Source organism: Osmia bicornis, chromosome 10 (assembly GCF_907164935.1).
Source record: "Osmia bicornis bicornis chromosome 10, iOsmBic2.1, whole genome shotgun sequence".
In the NCBI taxonomy this organism is placed as follows: domain Eukaryota; kingdom Metazoa; phylum Arthropoda; class Insecta; order Hymenoptera; family Megachilidae; genus Osmia; species Osmia bicornis.
In genome coordinates this window covers 3,199,469-3,216,155 of record NC_060225.1, presented here as the reverse complement: position 1 = coordinate 3,216,155, position 16,687 = coordinate 3,199,469, and the positions used below count along the sequence as shown (strand labels likewise).

General features: G+C 41.1%; 1 protein-coding gene across 12 annotated transcripts in view; it reads left to right on the top strand.

Annotated features, from left to right (window-relative positions):
- The window catches only part of LOC114874382 (potassium voltage-gated channel subfamily H member 6), an 89,586-nt gene that overhangs the window by 38,164 nt on the left and 34,735 nt on the right, over positions 1-16,687 (top strand). For 11 of the 12 annotated variants that reach the window (XM_029183596.2, XM_029183587.2, XM_029183586.2 and 8 more), the window contains exons 5-9: positions 88-274; positions 1,152-1,320; positions 2,686-2,754; positions 4,498-4,622; positions 5,485-5,565. In XM_029183596.2, the coding sequence (XP_029039429.1) occupies positions 88-274; positions 1,152-1,320; positions 2,686-2,754; positions 4,498-4,622; positions 5,485-5,565 (631 nt within the window). The remainder of the gene's footprint in view (positions 1-87; positions 275-1,151; positions 1,321-2,685; positions 2,755-4,497; positions 4,623-5,484; positions 5,566-16,687) is intronic. The other variant, XM_029183589.2, reaches the window with a different exon arrangement.

Sequence of the window (16,687 nt, the reverse complement as noted above, 5' to 3'; positions counted from 1 at the left end):
TCACGGGTGACCTAACCAGCACCGTTTGCGAGTTGGTCGGGAATGTTCTCTTTCGACTAATGGAACCGATTTTCCTCTATTTTTCAGCCCACTAACATGTGGTTCACCTACAATGATGGAATCTTGGGGTCCTGCAAGGACTGGCACACCCCCGCCCGCTCTTCCAGCCCCGCCAGCTGGGGGCAACAATGGTGGTGCAACGTCTGCAGCAACCGCAAACGTTGCACAGCACGGCACCACTGCGCCGATTGCCAGTCCCGAAGGGGTGAGCGATGTAAGTAAAAAAAAAAAAATAAATAAATAAAATACTTAAGAGAATGAAACCCAGGACACTTTACGCGAAAAGAGTTTTAAACTTTTTCCATTATTTCCTCGTCGTGGCACAATGATTCCCCGTTATTTTTCTATTTTTGGAAGCAAAGGGGTTGAAAAGCATAAGCTTCATAATCTTGAAACACGTGCAACACGAAGCGCAGGGTTAGAGTACCATGCAAAGGTCACCCTAATGGCACGTATCTAAATACAATTGCAACCCGTGTACAGTTATTCCGTCGGAGGGATGAAGCAACCCTTAACGCCTACTCCTTCCACCAGTTTCGATTTCACCAGCAATTGACGATTCAATATAATGGACGTTGGCCGAAACTAATAGAATCACCGAAACATACAGAATATTATTCATTCTCATGAGAGTTGAAATTCTATTTTTAGAATTTTATTACACCATTCTCCTAATCCTATTTAACCTTTTGTCCCGTATACTTGCGTGTAGTATACGGGTTGAAACGTCGATTTTGCATACGTTCGAAAACGAAAAAGAAAATCCAATGTTTCTCCTATTTATCGGATGATTTAATACATTGTACCGTTATTATCTTCTGCCATCGCGAACGAGCCTTAGCCTTAAACCGTGCCCTCAACCCCGAAAGCAATTGCCCCTTCCACTGGTCGCGGAGGGTAAATTCAAGTTGGATCGCGTGCACCCGCTTGAAAACACGTCCGGTATCGATCGAGTGTCGCAGGGGTGTACGCGATGCAAACGATATTCCAGCAGTGGCTGTGTCACGTGAAACGGAAGTCCGAGTCAAGGGTAGCTCGGATCTAGTGGTGCGATGCTCGGTTAAACGGGAGGTGATCGCGGTTCGTTCCAGGTCTCGCAGAAGTCTGGCATCTGGGATGGCTCGAACTTTCCGTCGACCGGAGGAGCGGAAGGACCGTCCCGAAGCGTTTCGCACGCCGCCAGTTTGGACGCGATCTCGAGGAGGGCGGTGAAACCGGAAGCGTCGAGGGCGCCCTGTCGCAGCCTCACCTGCAGCGTTTGTAAGTAGACTTCGTCTAACGACCGACCCGATTGCTCGTTTCTTCTTAATTTTCTTTTTTTTTCTTTTCTTCTGTTCTCCCCAACCCTTTCTTTCTGTCGACGTTTCCTCGGTATTTCGTGGGTTGCCAATTTGACGTATTAGTTCGTATTTTAACTTTTTCTTTTTAATGCCCGATGAGACGTTTAGGTGTTCGCATCCGCAATCCTTTCGCTCTGTGATTACCATTTGTTTTTCTTTCTGTCTCTTTTTTTTTTATAATTCTATAGAATAGGGTAGAAGATCGATGTCTTAAGTTAATTTTGCCTTTAGCTGAAATTCGCTTTAAAAAGAAACTCGTCGAATTGAGTAACCTCCTCCTTTTTCGAAGCCAGTTTAAAAATACCCCGAAATTTTGATTTTGAAAATTAAAGCCGAGCTACGGTTGTATCTAGACAAAATCACTTAGGAAATTGGTCTTCAAGGTTGTCGAAGTTGGCGAAGCTCACCCTGTTCTATATAATTAACTTTTCGTTTTGAACGTTCCTGGAACGTTCGATAGATCGATCGAATTCGATCGGTATCCAGGTTCGAACGACGCGTCGAGTGCGGATGTATGCGCGTTGCGGCGAAATCGCAATGAAACGACGTTGAAGATAATGCCGCCGCATGCGATGTTTCGTGTCGCGAATGTTGACAGATAGTGAACGCGCGTGTCTGTCCGTTTGCGAGCAGAAGCTATCATATGGTTGGTTAATCGTCGATGTTCGTGACGAAGGATTCGTTCGAAGGATCCGCAATTTTTTATTTTCATAGCTTTCGGGTGAAAATTGATTTCTTTCACCCTTCACAACAATTTTTCTCCTTTTAAATACATAAACTCTTCGATCATTCGAAATTCAACAATTAGGAAGAATCGTTGCAATTTGTTGAAGATTATAAACGATTTTTATTTCATCAATCAATGGCAGAATATTGAACTGTTTAGTAGACTCCTGATGAAATGTGGAAAATTGTTTTTTTCGCCAGATTTTCTATGCAAATTGCTTCGCGCATCGCTTCGCTATCTGTCAGCCGTCGAGAAAAGCTCGAAGATCCTAAAGAACCGTGCCTCGTGTACGATATCTCGCGAAAACGACGCGAGTTGGCGCTTGTTCGCTCTGAGCAACCCCTATTCGCTACCCCCGGAGTCTCGATAAACGTTTCAGGAAAAGTCGCGTTTCCGTTCCGTCGATCATTTTCTTTCAACCCTGTATCCAGACGATCTCGTAATCTCGCGTCGGATATGTATCCTCTAAGGCGACCCTTGCGTTAAATCAGGCCCGACCGTGATCCCCTTGGGTACGAAGTGTAAGTGCAAAAGTCAAACCATAGAAACGTATTTTAGTAGCGGGCCGAGGGAGCGAACATGTCACCCTCGAGCGACGACCAGCGACAGTCGATAATCTCACGGAAGGTAAAACAGGACGGAGCAGCTTGAGTCTGCTTCATCCCCTACTTTGGTTTTTCTTTTAACCGACCGAGCGCCGCCGAGTTTGCACCCCTTTTATACAACTTACCAAGCGCTTGCGGCTTACTGTTTTCTTTTTCTCTTTCTTTTCTTTTTATATCATCTGCTTTTCTCTTCAAAAGATAACGTACCATTGTCGGATTCAGCTTTCATAGGCCTGTTTCTTATACTGCCACCACCACCACCACGATTTATACAGGGTGTCCCAGCGATCGTGATCCGAACAAGAAGGGGTAGATTATTCCCTAAAGGATCGAATTGATTTGAAAAATACTTTATCCTGTGTTATAGACTTATTTTCTCAAGAAAAATCAACCCTTTCTAAATTTCACCACGATCAACGGTACACCCGGTATACAATTTTACTCGTTCACTCCACCCTATCGCATTCGCGAGACTTCGAACGCGTCACTTTATACTCTAACAACCACTTTCCTCTTTCTATTTTTTTTTTTATCTCTTCTATCTCTGGTACCTTCCTGCCGTGCCATTTACAAAACGAGCACCGTAGCATCGCTCGGTCAGCCATTTTTTTACTCAACAATCCTGAAACTCGCTTCACCCTCTTACCCTCGGGGATGAAAGGAGATTCTTCCTAGGGTTGGATCACCCGTTTCCGCGTGATAACGCGATTACCCGTTCACGCGTAATTCTGTTCGCTTCTAAACGACGTAGAGACTCGTAGATCTACGGGGGGTTCGAGGGTGAAGAACCTCGAGTAAGGCTGATCGAAGCATGAGAGATCAATTTGTTAGTTACGCTTCTGTTTCTTCACGATCAAACCGAATTGGCTGATACACACGGCTTCCTCTCTATCTTCGACTCACTGAATCCGCTATTTCCGGTGGAATTCGATCCGAAATCCCCGGAAACGATCTGGGAAGACAGAACGGAGCAGCAGTCATCACGATATCATTGTACAAATGTCATTACTGAAAACGATATATCCCCTATGTTTTACCCTTTCTTTCTTTTATATATTATATACTATATATATATATACATACGTATATAAACATTATAAATAAATATATATATACATACTACTACTCGAGCGTAGCAAATACCGCATTATCATCTCTATGAATAATTTACACGGTCTTTTACGAACATTTAAACGATCTTTCTTTCACAGGTATGCAGCTTCTAGTGCGAATTGACTAACCCGTTAACGACACACTGTTTTCTAACGCTTTTAGTTCGGAGATATAGGCTCGGTTGTTTCGTTGGTTGATTTTTCTCTAATACCACACGTTCGTAGACTTGACATTATTTTTTCTTTAGATCACAGGTTGTCAGTAATGTTAAACCATTCTTCTTTGGGATCGTTATTTCATGTACAAATATATATTATACTTATCTGCGTGCTTCCTAATTGCACCGTATTTTATATTTAGAATTAGTGCGAGATTGTTGATTGAAACAGATTGTAAATCGGTATCTTACGAGTTCCATTTAACAGGATGATAATACGATAGAATTTGTTAATTTCTTCGCCTTCTCGTTGCGCCTCGATAAAAGCTTAGACAAAACAGCACCGATTTGTTGGATAGTTGAATTATTTGATTGAATCGAGCCTGTATTTCACACGTATAGTTTCGTATATGACAATAGGATAATTATGATACGAGAAACGAAGGGGTGATGTAATGTATTTAAGAGATTTCACACGAACCTTTGTGTTTCTAGCTACTAAACATTCGAAAATCTTTCCTGGCGTTGCGTCCGAAAGTGACTTGCAAAAATGGCGGACGTCCAAAGACCGGAAGTCGCCATCCCTCAGCCAGATGGGGCCCGACTCCATCAGACACAAAGTAAGTCGATAGCTTGATAGCTTGTATAGTTATTGGAAAGTAAGAAATACAATATAATGTGTTTCTCAACCCGCGGACGGTAGACCATGGAGAGAACCACAGTTTTAAAGGGTTAGGCCGCTCTAGAGCAAGAAAAAATAGGCATATTTTGGGATTTTTTTTTTTTTAATGATGGAATAAATTCAAATACCGTAAGCATGCCTTTATTTTACAACTAATAAACTTTAAAAATTAATTTTTGTATAGTGATTCAAGTGAAAATATGGGCTCTGCAGCATTTCTTCTTTTTGTAGGGCTAAACGGCCGGACCAACAGCTCCTGCAGTTTTTAACTTAGGATAAAAAACCAAAATATTTTCGATTATATATGAGAACAGCTACCGAACTACGTAGGATTTTTTTGATATATCGATATATTGATTTTTTAAGAGAAAATGTAAAATTTCAAGAAAAAATCCTACGCAGTTTGGTAGAGAATTTAGTTTTGAATATACTGTTAAATTTTCAAATCGATTGGCGATGATCTGTTTGATTTATGATTCCGGCTTGAAAAATGCGTTTAAAGTCTTCAGTAATAGGCGCAGCAGACCGGGAGGGGCTGCGCCAGAATTCGGAATTCGATTACTTATCCTATAATCTTTTGCCATATCATTTTTGATACATTAAGGCACCTTTTAAGCTTCAGCAAAAAAATTTCGACTTTTTCAAAATTCTAGAGTGGCCAACCTCTTAATTTAATTTTGATTTAACTCTATACTGTATGCGTCGATAACCGTATACGTTACCCTATTTTTCAAAAAATTCATTTCATTCATTTAAATGTCCTTCGAACGAAATTTCAATCGTTCCTCTCTTTGTTCCAGTTTTCCTTGCAGGACAACGGGTCCGCGAAATACTTTCAAGGTGCCATGCACACGTCGAACATGGGAGAGAAGGTGGCCCAGGTAAGAGTGCATCTTAATTGCCGTCGAAAAGTTACGACACCACGTACACGGTATCTATCCAAGGCGGAAAACTTGGCCTCGCACGAACGTTGAGTCGCGAGATTCCGCGAATTTATATGCAAATTACGAGCTTGCCTTGCGAGTCGCGTTCGCGAAGACGAGGAACGTGATACTTTCCCGAGAACATCTTAACTTCTAATAGAGCCGCATCACCAAAGTTCTTTCCCGAGAATAGTCTGAAGGATATCAGAAATTTTCTGGCCTTTTTTCCTTCCCGACCTCGAACGGTAGACTTTTCCTCGAACCAGAAACACAGCCGCGTGTGTCGATTTTTTTCATCAGGGAAGTTTCATTGCCTTTGTTCCCCCGCGAAACTTCTACTTTAATAAGCAAGTAGCTTATTGAAATTTAAGTTTCCCTTGCGAAATATCAGTTTATCTTTTAATGAAGCGACTAGGCAGGCAAAGATGTTTCAGTGAAATTGATAGACATTGGGGTTTTGAATTTGAAACATTTTGCACTTCATAGGCACGTCAAGCGTTCCTTTAACAGATAATGCAAAAAGAAACATTTAAAATGTTATATAAAAATGAATTTTTTATTATTTGATTGACGCACAGTGTTGTATCAACGAGGAGGTCAGATGTTTGACTTATATCGCTTTGTACTACTGAATTTGTACAAAATGCAGATATCCACTCGTTTTGCTGTCAATAATTTACGAATTGAGGATCCTGTTCGAGCAACAATTATTATAGTAAAATATATAGTAAAATACAAGTTCATAAATATTATTAGGTTAATGTGAAAATTTTATCGTCGTTTGTACTTTCTAGGCTTCGAAAGAATAATTTACCTGTTTCGTATGAAATTGTCGGTATTGTTACTAATCATACGGTAAAAGTAGGCTATTTGTCGTGATACCCTGTTGTAACACGGCCCTGACTGACGCCAATCAGTCTGCGCCGCAGTTTTGTGGGCGGGAATCTCCCGCATCGTGAGATTTCCACTAACTCGACGATTTTACGTTGTTATTACAACATTCACCTTACAATCCTCCCTAAAGAATTTATTTCTACATCGAAACAATAAATTCCTGTCGTTTGAAAGTGCGTTTAAGCAAGGGAAATACTTTTCAAAATGTCATTTCCTAGTATGCTGGCGATCAGTAGCAAAAGATCGCGAAATTTTTTTTTTTTAATTTTACAATGAGTGAGAGCAAGGTAGCCCAGCAAACCTACCTCTCATGAGTTGTACCTGTGAACGAAAGCCCACTTACCAACAAAAGGAAGAATGGTGGCATTCATCGAATATTGATTGAGAATGAAGTTTTCGTGGAGAAATTTTCAAAAAAAACGCGGTTAAATGAGAAAAGAAACAAAATAAAATAAAAAACTAAATGAAGTTACAAACAAGAGTAATCTGGGTGGAGGGTGCGCAAGCGACACACCCAGCTAACGTGGTAGTCATCAGCAATGACTGCATAAAGAAAATTAAAAACTCTGAAGAGGAAGAAATTAAACCAACATGGTGAAAGGAACTCGATTTATAAAAGGAATATTATCGGTAGCAAAAGGTCGCGAATTAGAAATATGATGTTAACTATCGGACGGCGGACCATGGAGAGAGACAGAATTGGAAATGTCATAAACGAATCGATAGTATTTTGTTCGATGGACATTTGTTCGTTTCTAATTAAGAATCACATTCAAGTGTAAATATTGAAGTAGACGTCGAGTGTTCACCGGCGAATCAATATCTTATTTCGTGACGGGTTTTCGAATAATTTATAACCCTTCGGTCACGTGAAGAGCACGAGAGTGCCGTTGACTCTCGAACTAGTGGAACAAAGATTTTCACAATGTTCTCGTCGACGATCAAGTGTCGACTTATATTTTGCCACTCTCTTTCTTTCTCTCTCTCTCCCTTTCTTGTCATTGCTTTTCACCTCGCTCTAGAACGGATAGATGGATCGAGAAGGCACTTGATCGGTCTCGCTTAGGGACGCCGGTCTTTAAACAATTTCCTTGTTTGAAAAAGCGACGATGCCTTTGCCAACACGCTTATCGACTTGTAGTGGGTCAGATGTCTCGAGCTTTTCAGCTTAGAAAGGGAGAAGCTTGTTGACACGCCTGTCACATGCTCGAAATCAATAATTTCCGCGTGACGGTTTATAATTCCTTTCTAAGCTCCATTCTCGCTGGTTGAAAATTTTCATTTCTATCCTTTTCTCATGATACTTTGATCTCAGATCTTTGATATTACAAAAATCATTTCATACTTTTCTCTAATTCTAAATAATAAAATAGGAAACTTTTAGCAGTTTTCCTTTTATTTTTTTTAAAGTAACTTAAGGAAGAGAATTTTGGTCAATTTAAAAAATGTTCCATCGTCGTACTCTTAAGTACTGTTATTGCGTGATCCTTCAAGATTCCTCTCTTCTTTAAAGCCTTCAAAATGGCTCTTGGGATTTTAACTGTCGTCTCGAGAATCCTTCGTATAATAACAGGATTTATTAAACGATCGCGTTTCTCGGTGCGGAAATTGATCGCTGAATTCGGGTCAATCGTTAGACGAAATTTGAGTAGCTTCGAATTGCTGCTGTTATTGCAAACCGTTTACCATTATCAATCCTTGGTACAAAAGAAATGCGAAACTTAAGCTCGCATTCGAACTGTCAAGGTTTATTCGTCGTGCCGACATTCAATCGGTGAACCTCATCATCGTTGCTAAAGCTATTTACGTCGGGCGAACTCGAAGCCGCCGATATCGATAACCGATACTGCACCTGTTTTTTCCAACCTCGGTCTCGAACAATGTTACGACTATTTCGCGGAAACTATTACGCCGAATTAAAGACACACGCTTATTGTTATCGATGACAAAAAGATATCCTGATCCTTGCGACCATTCTTCGATAACCACAGCGAATATTCCGTTGTACAAATCGTTTGTTCTGAAGCAAAAAAATTCACTTTAATGTCTTCTTTTTTACTTTGAAAACTGACCGTGATTCGAACTCGCGGAAACGGAGACGAAGAAAAGAAGAAAGACGTCTTACGGCGAACTTGCACGAAAGTAGGAAAAGCGATTCTTGTCCCAATAGGAAATTAGAGGAAACTTGTTGAATGGAATCCTTGCTATTTGTAAGATGTTTGTCGATTTTTCATCGGAAACTGCTCCGTCGAACAGTTACAATTCTCCGGCAAATTGTTTTCAAATGAATTGGCAGGGATAGGCGTTCCCGTGACGTTTATGGAATTTGTAATATGAAAGACCTTTTTTCCGTTCACTCGCAATCGATTTTTAGCTCCTTTGTTGCGGTTCAAAATTTAATCAATTTGTTATTTCACTGTTGATCTAATTTACATATTTCAAGAGAGGAATATTTATACTTTGGTAAAAGTCTGTTGAAACGTGTCACGAAGCAATGGCTTTGTCATAAAACAGGCATCCCTTATTACATTTACAATATTTGAACCATGAAACGGTTACCCTTAAAATCTGGAAAAAAGCAGCTTTCACCCTAAAAGTATTGCAGAAAACAATATCAAATGAAGAAGGAAAAGAATTAATCTGCATAATATGCAATTATCTACAGAGTGAATGTTCTTCTCATAAAGCAGCACAAAGTGAAATTAGAACAAAGACATCAAATAACGGCAGAACAAGTACCATTTTCAACTCATGGAAAGATAAAAAAGTCAACATTGTATCTCAACGGCAAAAAAGGGAAGAATGAAACAAAGCAGATAAAGAATGTAGAGGAGAATCAGTTAATCTTGTTATCCAAAACGAAGAAGGAAGAGGGATGAGAGACAGACACATCAATCAGCGTAAAGAGAAAGAGAAAAACGAGCCATAGTTGTCTAAATGGGAAGTAAAAGAAAAGGCAATCAGCGCATAAAGGATAAGATACCGTATTTAAATAAAACACAAAAGAGAAAGAAACGAGATGAATCCAGAGAGTCGCTAAAAGGGTCATAGTAGGAACAATGGGTGAATAGGATCCTGTCATTCCCGTATGGTAACGAAACACAGAGGGTTCAACCTGGTCTAATAATACAGATATGGAAACAGTAGAATATTTTTTAATACCTCCAAGACTGTACGAACAACTTCAAATAGCAAATAATTTTAAATATTTTTACTTAATGCGTTAACTAAAGAAAAGGATCTCAGCAGGTGCAGAGAAAAATTCTGCAAAGAGAAGAAATAAAATTTCTATGTCATATCCTAATGAACAGTAATGATAGAGACAAAGGATGGAGGGGTGAGTTAAGTAACCCTGTCGGCTTAAACGAAGATGGAAACACATTAACCAGCCTACAAAGGTGAAAGATAGACAGACGAAGTAGCAACAAGGGAAACAAAGAAACGAACTTCGGTTCAGCAGAGAAGGGAGTGTAGGTGGATGAGCGGGAGAGGAAGGGGTGGGTGGCAAAGGCTTGCCGACAGAAGGCGCTACTATCAGTGTCGCAGTATCCCCCGTCCTGCCCGGCAGGTTATACCGTCGCCACTCCGTCCATATCGTCCCCAAAGGAACAGCGAGCACATGTAAACGGTGAATAAGACTGAAGAAAGGCCGGAACGCGCGTTCGTAATACCTCGAAGCAGGGTTGACTCGCGATTAATAAACAGGTGATCGTTCGCGATATTTGTCTCGATTGGAGAGAAAATTTTCATTGCACAGAGGGAAACGATCGAGTCGAGTGGAATTCGTGATCGTCACCTACCCTTGTGTCATTTCTCGTCGAGCATCGACTTAAAGATCGTTCAGAGAAACACTGTCTCGTTGTTGGTGTCGTTGCGGTTTCACGATTATTGTCAGACTCGAAGAAACGTCGATTCGACGGTCGGTTGGGATAGGTCGAGCACTGACGCGGGGACGAGTCGAGATCCTCGATCGATTCGTTCACAAGCGGAAAAGAAACGAGGGGTTGGGAGGTCGTTACCGATAAAGGGAAAGCCACCACCACGCTGGAAAGTAGTGAACCAACGTGGTGAACGTGATATGTGAATGTGCATACGTGATACCTTGACGGAAAGTCATCCATCCGTTGATCTCGAGGGGGATGAACACCCTTCTTCGACTGTGCACATGTTTTTCGAAGATTCTTCCTTCTATCTCGATGACTGCGATAATTATTGCTGGATTCTTCTGACGATTTTAGGTATCAGGTCATCATAAAAATAATATGATTTTTTGAAAAGCTAACTAGATTTTAAACAATAAAACGTGAATTTAGATGAGGTTCTATTGAACATTGACAATTGTAGATCGAATATTGCAATTATTTGAATTGTATCTAATATGTGTACATAAGGAAAAAGTTAATGCTCGATTCCCAACGTCGTTTTCTTCTTGATTCCCTCGTAAAACTTGGAGGGGTAGTTAAATGCGTGTTGTCATTCGCATCCCCACGTGCTTCGAGCTCTCGCGTCGCGCGTAAAGGCGCTAAATCGTAAGGGATGTTGACAAATCTTTCGTTCGTAATAAAGTTTGTCGAGCTAGTCCACCCTTGTTTGCAGAGATATCTTGAAACAGTTGACAGAAAAACATGTGTCAAATTATATTGACAATACTCCTGGCAATAGTATTTTCGTGACAATAAAATGATTAAAATCAGAAAAATTTGCTGGATAAATATCACAATCCATCCCATATACTTTTTGAAGTCTAGTTATCTTTAATTCTTTGAAATTCAGGGAATATCAGTAGTACAACCTCGAATAGAGTCAGCCCTATACTTATGCTGCTAATTTTTCAAAATATCGATGTTAGATTTTCGAATTCTTCTTCAAAAATCTTCGCAAACTGGATTAGCAGATCGAGCAAACTTTATTTTACACGATTAATCGAAATTCTTTAAGCGCAAGTAGTATAGCAGTAAATAAAGTCAGCCGGATTCATGTTCCTTTGACTTTTCGTGAAAAAATCAGTTGAATTTTATTTTTCCCGAGTAATTCGAATGCAAATCACGGTTCGAGGAGGGTGATTCCATTCGGTTGACGATTTCCCATCCCTTGGCGAGTAAGATTTCAAATGGCCGCGCCCACGATGGCCGGAAGACAGAAATCTAGGACACGAACGAGATTTCTTCTCGTTTAGTCCTAATGAAGATATTACAAGTAGGTTGCCACGTTTCTTGCCAGTCTTGACAAGGAAGCAAGCAGATAATGCAACTTTGTCCCACCGATGCACCCTGCCAAATGCGTCCACCGTGGAAGGTCCACTTTCCTTTCGTCGACAAAATCAATGGCCTCCATTCGAATCGCGCGGGCCACCTGCCAAAATATTTCCCTACCCAGAAGACCCCTTGGTAACCGTGGCCAGATGCAACGCGGGGAGGTGAGCTGGACCATAATGTTTCTAGATTTCTTTTGTGTCCGTATTCGTCCGCAACGGGCAACATTGGCACAAGGGGGAGTCTTACATAAGGGAATTGTACCTGGATCGGTTGCCAGGCTGTCGAATTTCATAGTGTTACACAGTCTGTGCTGGAAGACGGTCGGGAAATCATTCTCCCTGGGAAACGAATCGGTTTTCCGATATTTCAGTGATTTTTCTCTTCTTCATATCGAATATATCCTTATTCGTTTTTCCTTCCTAAATTTTCACTCGATTTAACGACAAACCCTGTTGCACGGGATGGTTGATCTCATTTTCCATGGGTCAAGGTACCTTATTCATGGAAGTTAAGTGCGTGTCAAGTAGTAAATTTCCATTTGAAAGGATGCACGAGCAAGCGGACAGAGTGAATTATCGCGAGTGGCATGAAATTGTATGAGGCCGGCACGAATTTCCAAAAAATCAATTCCACCCTGTATCATGGAATCACCTCCTGGGAACGAGCCGATCGAACTAGAGTCCGTTTCTTTGAAAAATTTATCCTTCGATTCGTTCTGTTCGATGCAGATTGATCATTTATAGATGAGCAACAGTCCGGCAGGAATCGATGATTCGAATGGAACGATTATCGTTGGTAATCGTCGTATTAATTATCGAGTCGGATCGCTTGGCACGTCATCATTGATTGCTTTTCAAAAATTGATTTTTCAATTTTAATAACCGCAATCATTCGTCGATCCCCAATCGACTTTTTCTTTTTTAATATAACGTTGTTGCTGTTTTGAAATGGGTCTAATGTTTTGGAGGACAAGCATTGTTTCGATAGAAGCAACTAACGAAAGTCATACTCATGGAGTGATCAATGACTGACGTCCTTGCTCGTGTTGTACTGCTAACCGTCGACTTACGTGCCAGCCTGCAGTTGGTTCGCACATGTAAACTCCCGCGATTCCACTTACTACATTATTTCGTAGTCAACCCCTTTCTCGGTTATATTTTCAACAGTAACATTAGCAAAATTCATAATTTAACGGGGAAAAAATTGAAAATAATAACTCGATAATAGTAAGCTAGAAGTGATTTCGAAATCACTTGCATTATTTTATTTCTCGGTTCTCTCTCAACCCTTGGACGGCGGACCATGGAGAGAGCCCGAATTTTCATTTAATTTTCTATTTCATGCTAGTATTCTTCCAATACGCGAAACTTTCTCGTTTAAAAATTATACAAGAATAAATTTATAATTGTTAAACGAGGGAGTTGTAAGTTTGAGTCTCGATTCACCCAAACTCCGCTGTTGAAGGGTTAACAAAACTCGGTTTATGTAGGAAAGAGTTAAACGCAAGAGCGAAATCGCGGAGAATCAAGCGTTTCCGAGACGCGGGCCGCGTTTCCCGTACGCAATGGAAGTTGGACGCCAGGCGTCGTTAAATCGCTCGTCGCGGGAAGTTCAATACGTCGGTTTACACGCGCGTTCCAGCCACTTTCTTTATCCAAACCGTGCCGAATCTCATCGAACCTCCTTTGTTTACCAGAAACGGGCTCGCTGTTGAGACTGTAAACCGTTCGGTGTTAGTTGATTAACCAATGATCGACGCAGTGTTCCCTCTCGACGATGAAGCAATAAGCTTCGCGACACGATTACCTGCTCAACTCGACAATAATCGAGGATCAGATACCTCGCACACGTTCCTATTGGATCTTCTGATCCGTGCGAACATCCTGTACCGGAAGATCGTCCTCCCGAGGACTCATCGAAGGAGAAACAGTCAATTATTACAAAGGATTTACATGAAATCGAATTAACTTACAGTGATATAGTAATTTAATAAGAGGGAATTGAAATTATATTTCCACGCAACAATTAAACGTTAAAGCTAAGATAGAAGATTTTCATGAAATCACGATTAAGAAGTTTGTGGACCCTGAAGAAATCATTTTGAAAGTTCCTTCGAACAATACCCTCGCGTAATGTTCGTTTATAAATAGTTCGATTTGATCGATCGAAAAGCAAGGGGAATTTCGGAGAGGCCCTCTATCGAGGAAGGAAAAGGGAACGGGGTGGGTGATCTGATTTATATGAAAGCCGCCTGAATGCCCTAAATGAGCGATGACGACGAAAGGGTGATCGACAGTGACCAGGAGTGGTCCGATAAAGATTTTTGGGAAGAGAATAGCGAGAGAGGTACCGAGGGTGAAGAAGCTGCTGAGTCTTGTGAACTGGCGCCCCACAGTGCGATGAGCGTGGGGGCTGGTAGGGTGGACTCCCCCAGCCCCCAGGATATCAGGCTCCTCCACGATCTCGTCGAGGACCTTGCCAAGGAGCAGGAGGAGAAGATTAAACCGCGTGCTGAACAGGTGAGCTATTCGAACGAAAAAAGAAAAAAGAAAAAAAATTCTCTTCCTAATGTAGGTAAACTTGCAGTCTAATTAAGACTTGGATTAACGCCCTTTTTTTCCATACTTTTAACTTATCAAATTCAGTCCGACTTTCCATATTCTTTGGAGCAGAAATTCTTGAAAACTTTCCCAACATTCTGTTCGCGATCACTTTCCCGTGAAATGCTGCCGCATCTCGAGAACGCCTCGTTAATTCCGTATCAAACGAAAGGAGTCCAAGAGTTTCTTCTTCTTCCTCTTGCACTCGACGAGTGCATTCGATGTGTTACATGCTGACGCGAACTCGAGATCTTTCGTCGATTCAGCGACTCGTGTAAAGCACTCAAACCTGTCGTATATTTAAGGACGAAGGAAATTGTTTACTACGCGTCCAGCACTTTTTGCTCCTCCTTATGAATATCAAATATTTTTCGGATAGGTTTCTAAATCGCCCCACCAAAATTGGGAACTCAGGTTCGGTATATAACCTAAGTTGACTACCAGAAACCGATTAAAATTGGTTTCAAAGCTGGATGTCTTACCGTTTTTGAAACAACCGTTGTAAGAAGTTTTTGTACAATTTTACGTATGCGCTATTCGATACTGCGCATACACAGAACCTAACCTAATCTAACTCAACCTAACCTACCCTTATCACGATATCTCGAAAACGGTAAGACATCCAGCTCTGAAACCAACTTTAATCGGTTTCTTGTAGTCAATTTAAGTTATATACCGAACCTGAGTTCTCAATTTTGGTGGAGCCATTCGGAAACAGCCTATTTTTCATCACCCGTAAATAATTCTCTGTCATTCTTTTCCTTTTTTTCTCGTTAGCGAGAAATACGAATTGGGTTAGTGTTTATCGATGTTTCGGGGCTAGCAGCACCCTTGCAAGGTCAAGCACGAGTGGTCGACCTAGATCGCACGATTTATGCGTTTCGACGACACCTTAGCGAGCATTGATAGGGCGAGCAGGCTCGCGGTGACTTCGTTTAATTGGCAGCAGATAATTTGCAATGGAAATACAACGCGATAGTCTCTCGGGAGAGAAACGGAAGGTTTCAAGTCGGAAGGCTTCTCAGTGACGATGAAAAGTTGCTTTTGAACGGTCGAGACCTCGGGGAACGCGGAATTTCGTTTCGAGATTGAATTTATGACGAGTTTACGGCTTCGTTCGATAAAGAACCGGAAGTGGAGGCGTGAGTTGGCACGTGAATTCGACGTTGCGTCCAGGAGTCGAATCGTTTGTCAAAAAGTTGGACACCGAGGGGAACTGCGAACTACGACGGCAGATATATTAATTATTGTTCGAAGTTCTCGGTAGACGGGTTCGCGATTGATCTAGTGTAAAAGAAGAATTTCACCGAGTAATTTAATTATAAAGTTATAAAAGTGATCTTAAATTGGAACACTTTGACTGAGCAATTGACTCGGAGGTTTCTTCTCGTTCCATTAGTTTCCTCGGCAATATTGTTCCTTAAGCAAGAAGAATGAAGGTTTTAAGAAGAAGCGATTCGAAACAACCGGCTAACACGTTTTACGAAAAGTTTCCCGCAACAACAAGTGTGAAGCGCGATATAAAATTGGTCCGGTGTGTTGGGATCATTTATCAAAGTAACAGAAACTGAACACGATTGCGGAGATCGATCGTGACACGATATCCTTCGAAAGGTTCTTGTATACCTTCTGAAAATTAATAGAGAAAAAGTGGGAACAGAGGAATCCAGAGTGGATTATTTAGAGTTTCAAATGCTTCTCAGGGAACATTAACAAAAGAAAGAAAGAAACTTGGAAGAGAAAAGCATCGCTGAAAATTTGAAAGGCAAACAGCCAAAAGCTACGTCTTGAATCAACATAAACCTCCTCTTCTCTGTGGATCGTTTCTCAAGCAAAACAAAAGTCCTCGTCCAATAAAAGCTGCAGGAATCTAAAGCTACAACGATACAAAGTTTTTCGAGCCCGTAACGTCGCGATCTCCGCGACTTTCTTCGAAAATAAAGAAATGTAGGCCACCCTCTAGAGCTCCGTTGAAGAAAAAGTCATCCCTTTAAGCGAGGAGAAAAACGGCGAAAGAAGAAGAAAGAAGAAAAGGAATATTGCGGAAGAGAAGGCTGCGGGATCCGCAATTGAGTAGCAACGCGTTCAACTCCCTTAACATCCGCACATGTTTCATGTGTCAAATGCGAGGGCGTCGATGGTGCATTCATCCCGATGAACAGAAAACGGCCAAGAAAATGGCTATTCCGGAATTATTCCATTTTTCCATTACGAACGTTCGAAAATTCCAACATTTCATATTCCATGGATACTATAATCCGGAAGCTGATCGATATATCGGACACTTATCGAGCCAATCAAACTGCGATTCGCGTCTCCAAGAGGATACGT